This window comes from Vipera berus (genome assembly GCF_964194415.1).
Source record: "Vipera berus genome assembly, chromosome: 3".
NCBI classification, from domain to species: Eukaryota; Metazoa; Chordata; class Lepidosauria; order Squamata; family Viperidae; genus Vipera; species Vipera berus.
In genome coordinates, this window is record NC_138204.1 from 108,494,337 (window position 1) to 108,506,824 (window position 12,488).

The 12,488-nt window shown below is 37.5% G+C and overlaps 1 protein-coding gene across 1 annotated transcript in view; it reads left to right on the top strand.

Moving 5' to 3' along the window:
• Nucleotides 1-8,867, top strand: part of SHCBP1L (SHC binding and spindle associated 1 like) — a 52,712-nt gene extending 43,845 nt beyond the window's left edge. Inside the window, exons 10-11 of the mRNA XM_081323235.1 lie at nucleotides 5,923-6,045; nucleotides 8,617-8,867. Of these exons, the coding sequence (XP_081179361.1) occupies nucleotides 5,923-6,045; nucleotides 8,617-8,850 (357 nt within the window). The 3' untranslated portion in view covers nucleotides 8,851-8,867. The remainder of the gene's footprint in view (nucleotides 1-5,922; nucleotides 6,046-8,616) is intronic.
• The last annotated feature ends 3,621 nt before the right edge of the window (nucleotides 8,868-12,488 follow it).

Sequence of the window (12,488 nt, forward strand, 5' to 3'; positions counted from 1 at the left end):
CAAGAGACTCTCAGGAGTCTTCTCCAGCACCATAGTTCAAAGGCCTCAATTCTTTGGCTCTCAGCCTTTCTTATGGTCCAACTTTCACTGCCATACATTGCAACTGGGAAGACCATAGCCTTGACTATACGCACTTTTGTTGACAGAGTGATGTCTCTGCTTTTTAGTGTGCTGTCTAGATTTGCCATAGCTTTCCTCCCCAGAAGCAAGCGTCTTTTAATTTCTTGGGTGCAGTCCCCATCTGCGGTGAACTTGGAGCCCAGGAAAATAAAATCTGTCACTACCTCCATTTCTTCCCCATCTATTTGCCAGGAATCGAGAGGGCCAGATGCCATGATCTTGGTTTTCTTAATGTTGAGTTTCAAGCCCACTTTTGCACTCTTCTTCTTCACCTGCATCAAGAGGCTCTTTAGTTCCTCTTCACCTTCTGCCATTAGAGTGGTATCATCTGCATATCTTAGGTTGTTGATATTTCTTTGGGCAATCTTAATTCCAACTTTTGATTGATGTAGCCTTGCCTTTCTCATGATGTGCTCTGCATATAAGTTAAACAGGCAGGGCGACAGTATACAGCCTTGCTGGACTCCTTTCCCAATTTTGAACCAATCAGTGGTTCCGTGTCCAGTTCTCACTGTTGCTTCTTGACCTGCATATAGGTTTCTCAAGAGACAAATAAGGTGGTCTGGTACTCCCATCTCTTTAAGAACTTGTCACAATTTGTTGTGATCCACACAATCAAAGGCTTTAGCATAGTCAATGAAGCAGAAGTAGATGTTTTTCTGGAACTTCCTAGCTTTCTCCATGTCCAGCGTATGTTGGCAATTTGATCTCTATTTCCTCTGCCTCTCTGAAATCCTTCCTGTATCTCTGGTAGTTTTCGATCCACATACTGCCGGAGTCTAACTTACAGGATTTTAAGCATAACTTTAGTGCAATGGTGCAATAGTTTGAACATTCTTTGGCATTGCCTTTCTTTGGAATTGGAATGTAAACTGACCTTTTCTAGTCCTGTGGCCACTGTTGAGTTTTCCAAATTTGCTGGCAAATTGAGTGTAGCACTTTTACTGCATTGGCTTTTAAGATAATGATTAGCTCAGCTGGAATACTGTCACCTCCACTAGCTTTGTTGTTGCTCAGATTTCCTAAGGTCCATTTCACTTCACCTTCTAGGATGTCTGGTTCGGGGTCAGTGACCACCTAGTCGTGGTTATCTGGGACATCAAGCTCGTTCTTCTATAGTTCTTCTGTGTAGTTTTACTACCTCTTAATCTCTTCTGCCTCTATTAGGTCCCTGCCATTTTGGTCCTTTAACATACCCATCTTTGCATGAAACATTCCCTTCATATCTCCAATTTTCTGGGAAGAGATCTCTGGTCGTCCCTATTCTATTGTTTTCTTCTATTTCTTTGCACTGTTCATTTAAGAAAGCATTCTTATCTCTTCTAGCTATTCTCTGGAATTCTGCATTCAATTGGGTCCATAATTCTTCAGGCACTCTGTGTCTATCAGATCTAATTCCTTAAATCTTTTTGTCACCTCTACTGTGTATTCATCAGGGATATGATTTACGGTAGTTCATATCGGAGTGGCCTAGTGCTTTTCCCTACTTTCTTCAATTTAAGCCTAAATTTTGCAACAAGAAGCTCATGATCTGAGCCACAGTCAGCTCCTGGTCTTGTTTTTACTGACAGTATAGAGCTTCTCCATCTTCGGCTGCAGAGCACATAGTCAATCTGATTTCTGTGTTGGCTGTCTGGTGATGTCCATGTGTAGAGCCGTCTTTTGGGCTGTTGGAAAAAAGTGTTTGCTAATACCATCATATTCTCTTGACAAAATTTTATCAGCCTGTGCCTTGCTTCATTTTGTACTCCAAGGCCAAACCTGCCTGTTATTCCAGTTATCTTTTTGCTTCCTACTTTAGCATTCCAATCCCCCATGATGATAAGGACATCTTTTTTTGGTGTTAGTTCTATAAGGTGCTGTCGGGCTTCATAGAACTGGTCAGTTTCATCCTCTTCAGCACCAGTGTTCGGGGCATATACCTGGACTACTGTGATATTGCATGGTTTGCCTTGGATTCGCACTGAGATCATTCTGTCATTTGGGGGATTGTGTCCCAGTATTGCTTTTCCTACTCTTTTATTGACTATGAAGGCTACTCCATTTCTTCTGAGGGATTCTTGCCCGCAGTAGTATACCTGATGGTCATCTGAATTAAATTCACCCATTCCTGATTCCTAAGATGTCGATGTTCAGTCTTGTCATCTCTTGTTTAACCACGTCCAGCTTGCTTTGATTCATGGATCTTACATTCCAGGTTCCTATGGAGAAAAAATCTTTACAGCATCGGACTTTCCTTTCACCACTAGATACATACATCCACAGCTGAGCGTCCTTTCGGCTTTCGCCCAGTCGCTTCATTCTTTCTGGCGCTACTAGTACTAGCCCTCTGCTCTTCCCCAGTAGCATATTGGATGCCTTCTGACCTGAGAGGCTCATCTTCCATCGTCATATCTTTTTGCCTTTTGGTACTGTCCATGGGGTTTTCATGGCAAAGATACTGGAGTCGGTTGCCATTTCCTTCTCCAGTGGATCACATTTTGTCAGAACTCTCTGCTATGACCTGTCTGTCTTGGGTGGCTCTGCACGGCATAGCTCATAGCTTCATTGAGTTACGCAAGCCCCTTTGCCGTGACAAGGCAGTAATCCACAAAAGGGAGCAAAAACTATAGGTATAGCCTTTAGGCTTTTAAAGGCTATGAACTAAACATTTTTCCCTTGTTTTTCTGTATCTTTGGGTTCCTTTTCCTCTAGGCTGCAACATATTTTTATCCCTTTTTAAAAAGATATTTATCCACAATATTGCCAATAAATACATTTGAACAATAGGCAAGTAAAATTAATTATTTGAGGGGTGATTGAATTCATACTTTTGGGCAGAGCATTTAGAGCCTAGAGGAAAGATAAGTCAATTTATTCAATGTAAAGTTTGTGCTGTAATTTGGAGAATGGCTGTGTAGCATTTCTGCAAAAAATCAAATTGTGGAAATTCTCCCTCTATAAAAATTTTGCCAACACCCCAGCACAGTGAAATTACATTTTATGTCATTTTTAAAGATTTTTGTATCTTGGAAATGATTATTAAAAAGATATTTAGCAGTTATATTTCATCCACTCCTGTTAAGGGAGGTGAGAGTCATAAAATTGGTTCTTGATGCAGTAGAAACAGTAGATGCTTCAAGGAAACCCTTACTGTAGATTTGTTATTGACTGTGGTTCCAAGAAGAGGAAATTGGAAAACATTTTCAGTCTAAATATTTAAAGATTATAGGTAGTCCTTGACTTATAAACACTATTGAGACAGAAATGTCTGTCATAAGTCACTCCAATTGTAAGTCAAGTTGGATTTTACAACAATTTTACTGCAGAAATTAAATAAATTCATGATTGTTAAGTGAATCCAGCTTCCCCAGTGGCCATGTTTTCCAAATCATATCATATACAGTGAGGGAAAAAATATTTGATCCTCTACTGGTTTTGTACATTTGCCCACTGACAAAGAAATGATCAGTCTATATTTTTAGTGGTAGGTTTATTTTAACAGAGAGAGAGACAGAATAACAACAAAATCCAGAAAAACACATTTCAAAAAAGTTATAAATTGATTTGCATTTTAATGAGTGAAATCAGTATTTGATCCCCTATCGATCAGCAAGATTTCTGGCTCCCAGGTATCTTTTATACAGGTACTGAGATGAGATTAGGAGCACTCTCTTAAAGGGAGTGTTCCTAATCTCACTTTGTTACCTGTATAAAAGACACCTGTCCACAGAAGCAATCAATCAGATTCCAAACTCTCCACCATGGCCAAGACCAAAGAGCTGTCCAAGGATGTCAGGGACAAGATTGTAGACCTACGCAAGGCTGGAATGGGCTACAAGACTATCGCCAAGCCACTTGGTGAGAAGGTGACAACAATTAGTGTGATTATTCGGAAATGGAAGAAATACCAAATATCTGCCAATCGCCCTTGGTCTGGGGCTTCATGCAAGATCTCACCTCGTGGAGTTTCAATGATCATGAGAATGGTGAGGAATCAGCCCAGAATTGTACGGGAGTATCTTGTCAATGATCTGAAGGCGGTTGGGACCATAGCCACCAAGAAAACAATTGGTAACATGCTACGCTGTGAAATCCTGTAATCCTGTAGCACCCGCAAGGTCCCCCTGCTCAAGAAAGCACATATATGGGCCTGTCTGAAGTTTGCCAATGAACATCTGAATGATTCAGAGAACTGGGTGAAAATGTTATGGTCAGAAAAGACCAAAATCGAGCTCTTTGGCATCAACTCAATTCATGTTAGGAGGAGGAATGCTGCCTATGACCCCAAGAACTGAAACATGGAGGTGAAAACATGCTTTGGGAGTGTTTTTCTGCTAAGGGGACAGGACAACTTCACTGCATCAAAGGGACGATGGATGGGGCCATGTACCGTCAAATCGGGTGAGAATCTCCTTCCCTCAGCCAGGCATTGAAAATGGGTCATGGATGGATATTTCAGCATGGCAATGACCTAAAACACAAGGCCAAGGCAACAAAGGAGTGGCTTAAGAAGAAGCACATTAAGGTCCTGTAGTGGCCTAGCCAGTCTCCAGACCTTAATCCCATAGAAAATCTGGAGATACAGAATATTTTCAAACATGGAATTTATTTTATCAGTGGTTGGAAAAAAAGGGTAGAGACTAAGAATGTAACTTGTATTATGAAGCAAACAAATTAACCCAGACAACACAATGTTTATTAAGCACTAATCAAATGTAATATTTTTTTATTTTTTTTTTTGAAAAAAATCTGGAGGGAGCTGAAGGTTCGAGCTGCCAAACATCAGCCTCGAAACCTTAAATGACTTGGAGAGGATCTGCAAAGAGGAGTGAGACAAAATCCCTCTTAAGATGCATGCAAACCTGGTGGCCAACTACAAGAAACATCTGACCTCTATGATTATCAACAAGGATTTTGCCACCAAGTACTAAGTCATGTTTTGTGAAGGGGTCAAATACTTATTTCACTCATTAAAATGCAAATCAATTTATAACTTTTGAAATGTGTTTTTGTGGTTTTTTTGTTGTTATTCTGTCTCTCTGTTAAAATAAACCTACCATTAAAATTATAGATCGATCATTTCTCTGTCAGTGGGTAAATGTACAAAATCAGCAGGGGATCAAATAATTTTTCCCCTCACTGTAACTGCATGATGCTGCAAGTAATCAAAAATGTGAGCTGGTTTCCAAGTGCCCCAACTGTGGTCAGATGACCATGGGAGTATTTAATTTTTGTGGAGGAAAAAGTAGAGGCAATAATCAAAGTAGCTGTAATCACAGCACACGTGACAGCAGATAAGACACTTGGGGGGGTGTTGGAAGTTTTATTTGCTTTTTAAGCAACCTAAAAACTAAAAATTAGGGATTATGTACCCCATCATGATTGGAAAGTGCTACTGATTTTCATCACCTGGGTTTAAACCTTAAAGGGCATTAAAGGTAATAGAAAAGGAGTTATTCTTGTGTATTGCATTGGGAGAACTTAAGCCATTGTGGCTTATAATTATGACAGGATGATTCCAGTATGATTCAGCCAGCTCAAAAAGATATTTGGTGAACTAAATATATAAGGAAAGATAACATGAGTTATGGACATTTTATGTCTATGATTTATTTAGTTACATTTTGCTACTGCATCTTTAAGAAGAAAAACTTATTTTGATTTCCTTTTGTTTTTGTTGATGGCTATTTTGGGTATTATTAAAGGAAAAATTTTTCTCCATTTTCTTTCTTCTGACTAACCAGATCTCATTTTCCTTTGCAATGAACTATGAGAATTTTTATTCATGACTGCTACATTAAATTTTGTTTTTATACCCAGGGACCTGGTGTTGAGTTATATCCAGGAAGTGTGGCTACCTTGGAGGATAGCAAAATTCACCATTGCAATAACTTCAGAACGAGTGACTCTTTACGGGGTAGTCTTGGTGGAATTAACATAAAGGTAAATCATTGCTGACAGTAGATTGTCACTCATAAACTGATGCTCACATTGTAGCATCAGCCATTTGTTTAAACTTAATTCGCTAAACTTCATTTACAAATTTCAATAATGAGGTTTTTTCAAATAGTTGCGCTAAACTTCATTTACAAATTTCAATAATGAGGTTTTTTCAAATAGTTGATCTTTCTGCCTCGGGCACGTTGCTAATGTAAAAAACAAGCAATATTTTTAGACTTGTGAGGTAGCTTGTTTAATGTACCTATTTTCTTCCTTAGTACCCTCCTAGTTGACAAATAGAACAGAGTTAGAAGGGACCTTAGAGGTCTTCTAGTCCAACCCCCTCACTCAGGCAGGAGACCATATAATATTCCAGAAAAATGGCTGTCCAATGGCTGTCTTCCTAACAACCTCCAATGATGGAACATCTGCAGCTTCTGGAGGCAAGCTGATTAATTATTCTCATTGTCAGGAAAGTTCTTAGTTCTAGGTTGGATTTCTCCTTGACTAATTTTCATCTGTTACTTCTTGTCCTGTCCTCAGGTGCTTTGGAGAATAGGTTGATCCCCTATTCTGATAGGCTCTCAAATATTGGAAGACTGCTGTCATGTCACCTCCTAATTCTTAACTTCATTAGACTAGAAATCCCCAGTTCCTGCAACATTCATCACAGGTTTTGGCCTCCAGCTTCTCATCTTCGTTGCTCTTCTTTGCACTCTTTCTAGAGTCTCAATATCTTTTGTTGTATCATGACCAAAACTGGACACAGTATTCCAAACATGGTCTTACGAAAGCAGTATAAAGTAGTACTAACACTTCACCTGACCTTGATACTGTCCTCTGTTGATGCAGCCTAGAACTGCTTTATTATTATTATTTCGGCAGCTGTAGCACACTACTGGTTCATGTTTAAGTTGTCTACTAGGACAGGGCTTTTCAACCTTTTCACCGATTGTACCACTTTTAGAACATGGCAATATTCGAGTACCACCAGTTGCCTAGCAAGGTGTCAAAAACTTGATCACCACAAAAAAAGGGAAAAAAGTGATAAAGTACAGGTAGTCCTTAACTTACAACAGTTCGCTTAGTGACTGTTCAAAGTTACAACGGCTCTGAAAAAGTGATTTATGACCATATTTCACACTTATGACCGTTGCAGCATCCCCAGGGTCATGTGATTTACATTCGGATGCTTGACAACCAATTCATATTTATGGTGGTCACATTGTCCCAAGGTCATGTGATCCCCTTTTGCAACCTTCTGACAAGCAAAGTAAGTGGGGAAACCAGATTCACTTAACCATGTTACTAATTTAACAACTGCAGTGATTCACTTAACAACTGTGGCAAGAAAAGTCATAAAATGGGGCAAAACTCATTTAACAAATTTCTCACGCCTCCTTTTATATCCTCTCTTCTTTCCCCCTTTTATATTCTCTCTTCTCTCCCCCTTATCAGGACCTGAGCAATGCCTTGCACAGCTCCAGCTGAATCTCCACCTGAAGACTGCATGAGGCTGCCTACCACCCCTAAGGCTGCCGCCATTCAGCTGGAGCTACGTGTGCTGATCCTGGGCTCTCCGCAGGACCCAGGCAATGCCTCGCATAGCTCCAGCTGACTTTCCCACAAGCCTGTGCGGCGCTGCCACCGCTTTACCTCATCCACTTTTACACTTTTTTTTACGGTGCTGTTCAACCTGTTGTACACGTACCACCGGTTGAAAAGCCCTGCACTAGGACTCTTAAATCCTTCCCAGTTACTGCTGTTGAGCCACGTACCTCCTATCCCACACCTGTGCATTTGGCTTTTCTTGCCTAAGTGTAAAGTCTTATTTTCTCACCACTGAATTGCATTTTGTTGGATAGAGCCCAGTGTTCAAGTCTATCAAGATCTTTCTAGATCTTGAATATCTTCTAAAGTGTTGGCTATTCTCCTCATCTAAATTGTTTATGAAAATATTGAGGACTGGGCCTCAAACAGAACCTTGGAGCACCCTATTACATACTTCCCTCCATGTAAATGCAGTTCTATTAAATACTATACATTGAGTGCAGTTGTTCCATCAGTTACAAATCCATCTGATGGTGATGCTGTCTAACCCATATTTGCCTATCTTGCCAAGTAGTAGATTATGGTCTACTTTATCAAATGCCTTACTGAAGTCCAAATAAATTATGTCCACAGCATTTCCCTTGTCCACTAATTTAGTCATCTTGTCAAAGAATTTAAAACAAAAAGTGAAATGATTGATCCTGCCTACTTGGGAGGGCATTGGGATTGTAAATAGGTTTTGCAGAGCCACGCTTGAGCTATGAGTTAAGGCACTCTTGTCCTAAACCATATGCAATGGTCTACTTTTTGCAATTGGCAGGACTCATACTATATGCTAAACTAAAAGCCTCTCCTCTCCCCCCAAAGTAAATCACAACTAAACCCAGCTTGTGAACTTAGTTGTACTCTGCATCAAATATCAGTGAGAGAGAGAGACTGGGAAATTTGAAATGATGCCCATGTTTATATAGATGACTAAGTTGAAAAAAGATTAAAATTATTAAAATATTAATTCTTTAACAGATTCTCCCTGCTCCTAAACTAAAGATGAAAAATAACCAAATTTACAGTAACAATGGTTATGGAGTGACAATTATGAAGCCTTTTGAACAGCTGGGCACTACAACAGAAGAAACAATGGAATGTGCTGCAGGAGGAGATGTAGAAGATTCTGTTTCTAAACTGATGCAGGAACTGACCCTTCAGATAAATTCAAATACACTGGAAGACATTAAGGGCATCAGCATAGTTAACTGAAGCTGCAGACTCTCATGATTTCAGCTATGTCCTACAGCATATTAAAAAATTGCTGTATAATAAATACTGTTAAAGCAATAGCTTTATAAACATTTCATATGTAAAAAGAAAGCTGAAAAGTGGTATGAATACATTTAAATTTTTCTTATCTAATAGCTTCCTGTATCAGTCATTGAATAAATCAAAGGATTGAATTCTATATGTATCTTTCCATCATATTCATATATATTGTTACTTAGGAATGTAATCTTTCAAAGGTTAGGATAGACTGGCTTTAGGAAAAAGTGAAAATCAATTCATTGAATCTACTCTGCTTATCAACTTTATTTTAATACATTATAATTAGCAATATTAGATACCAAGACAAATAGAAAATTTATTTTACTGGTCCCCATAAAATGTAAGCATTATATTAATTTTAAAAATAAGGGAGAAACTGCATCATTAGAAATAGTCCTAATTTGTAAAGCTGAGACAAGGACTTCTCTGTCTATATTGCAGCGTGGGATAGCATCTATTGTAGATACAAGGTTGGCTCAAAAATCATACTCAAAAAATATTCATCAGTCATTCTTCACCAAATTGGAGAGGAATTGAATGGGATGACTGATTTTTAATAATATTTTGAATGAAGAAAGATACTTAATAGATTTATAGATGACACAATACTTAGTGGGAAAGCTAATGTGTTAACTTCTTAAAAATTTGTAGTACTGCAGTACTAAATAAAGATAAAGAATTATATATTCCAGTAAATTAACTTCTTACACAGCTGCAGCTGCAGTTTTCTTGAGCTTTACATACTGGAAGGTTTGGATTCATTCTCAGACCTACAAGGTAGAAGTGATGGCAGTGAATTCAATCTTCTTTGTACACTCACAAGCTCGATCAAATAAATTTGATTTGTTTGTAAGGGCCCTAAAGGGTAAACCCTAAGAAACATGCAGTAAATGTAGGCTTCCGGTTTGCCACGTGGCTGCCATGGACACCTAGAAGATGAGCTCAGTTTTTCTCATTCAGTTTTGCATCGCTGGGGGCCCCTGAAGAGAGTCGAAAGTCGCTCTGTAGGGGCAAGGAGGGACCATCATGGGAGAGCAATAGCTCTCTCACGCTAGAGCCGGTGCAGCCCTCCAAACTGGTGAACAAAAGACCGGCTATAGTAATATGGCTCGTCACTAGGCTGTAGACAGCCGAAGTCACACTTTCCATCAGGCAACCTTAAAGCAGCGCGGAAGAGACTGGGTGAGATCTACCTCTCTTAAATCCTAATTATCTTTTGTACCTGCATAAGCTGCTTAAGTACTTTCCCCCCACTCCCCCGGTGCAGAGGGAAGGGGGATTTCCTCCCTCCCTCTAGAAAAAGTGGCGACTGACTAGTCGGAGTTTTAAAATGTTGGAAAAATTAATTGGATCCCAATCAGAATTTTATTTCCTAAAATTTGTGGACTAAAAGATTTTCTATTCCTTATTCTGTATTTTTATTTTTACTGAAGATCTGGGTTTTTATTTATAAAACAAAAGCAAAACTGAAAAAATTAAAATAACTTTAGGGCTCAAAGGACAGCTTCTAATGGCGGGAACGACATCTTGTGGCTAAACTTGATATTTCAATTTGTTATTTCTTAAAAGAAATTTGGTTGACAGCCCAGAAAATAGAAAAGACACCTGCAACCTTGAAACATTAGAAACTTAGTTGTGCTCCTAAACCAGTGGGGCAGGAGAACAAATTTTCTTTTTGAAATCCCTGACTGTAAAACTTCTAGTCTAGCACACTATCATGGAAGAAAATCAGAAACAGACTTTTCTGATGGAGGAGGATCAGGAGCAAATTCTTTACATGTTGAAAGAATTTGGAGAAATTCTTTCAACATGTAAAGAATTTGCTCCTGATCCTCCTCCATCAGAAAATTCTCATAGCTGGTGAAGAAATGAGGCTATAGAAAGAAACCAGAAGGCAGCCTGGACTTGCAAACTCAAACTTTAATCACAACTAAAGAATTACCTATACAGAACACAACAGAAAAGGTAGAATAATTAAATACTACAACAGAAGACTTAATTGCTCAACATACACAGATAAAGGAAAATCCGGAAAAGAAACAGATAATATGGGAAAAAGAGAAGATTTTCTATATAAACCAGAAAGAAACAGGTGCAAGAAGAAGAACAGACGGAAAAGAAGACAACCATGTTGAGATGGAAAAACAAAGGGATGACCTCCTAGAACGGCTAGTTCTCTCAAAAAAAATGGTGACTAGGTGGTATCTTCAATGTCAAATAAAAAATAACAATATAAGGAGATCTGTTTGATGACTCAAAAGCATGGACATGGAAAATGATTTGGCAAAGAAAGCTACAATAAGACTGAAGAAGAATGGGATTTTGGTCTACTTATAAGAATTAAAATGGAATAGACAAACAGATAAGATGTTTACTTTGAATATGAACTGAGATAAAGGAAATTTTAGCCATTTAAAATTAGAAATATAAGTATTGATAATTAAATTTGAATACTGATTTGTTAATAATGGTCATATAAAGGTGATTAAGATGTATATTAGCTAAAGAAAATTGAAGAATGTAACGTATTTTTATGTAACATTAAGAATAAAATTTATTAGCTTAAATACAATATAATAGATACAAAGAGGAGGAGAGAGGAAGTATTAAACATTGAACTAAAATTTTGGTCATTAATTTAAGATATTTGAAAATTACTAGAAAATAAATATATGGTATTATTAATTTGTTGCTGTAAATGGCAAGAATGAAAATAGGTAAGACATGTATCCTGAACATCAGATTTTGTGAGGAATTGTGATAAAGGGAATTGGGGTCATTAGGCCTACTTATGAGAATTAAAATGGAATAGACTCAAATAGCCAGGATGCATACTTTGAACATGAACTGAGATAAAGAAAATTTTAGCCATTTAAAATTCAGAAGTATAAATATTGATAATTAAGTTTGAATATTGATTGTTTATAATGGTTATGTAAAGGTGATTAAGATATATATACCGGTAAGCTAAAGGAAATTGAATAATGTACTTTTATGTAGCATTAAGAATAAAAATTAGCTTAAATACAAGATAGATACGAAGAGGAGGAGAGACGAAGTATTAAACATTGAAATAAAAGAAATTTTGGTGACTAATTTAAGATATTTGGAAATCATTAGAATATAAAAATATACTGTATTATTAATAAGTTGATGTAAATGGCAAAAATGTAAACAGATAAAGATGTGTATCCTGAACATCAGATTTTGTGAGGAATTGTGATAAAGGGAATTGGGGTCATTTATAATTTGGAAATGAACAATATTAAACGTTAAATCTAAATGTTAATGGTAAATCAAAATTGGGGAAAAGTCATTAGGTTATTGTCTAAAAGATTGTTAGTATAAATAAGAAATATAAACTAAAAACTTGATAAAAGGTAAGAAAGTTGCTTCTATGTGATTATTAGAATAAAAATTGTATAAATTCAAATATGAGTGTATATTAAGAGGAAAAGAGGAAATATATACTGTTATTAGGTTGAGATTTGTACTAATCATATTTGTATGTAATTGGATTATTGTAACTCAGTCGCCACGTTGCTTTTCTATTATGTAGTTGTGATATTAGAAAACCA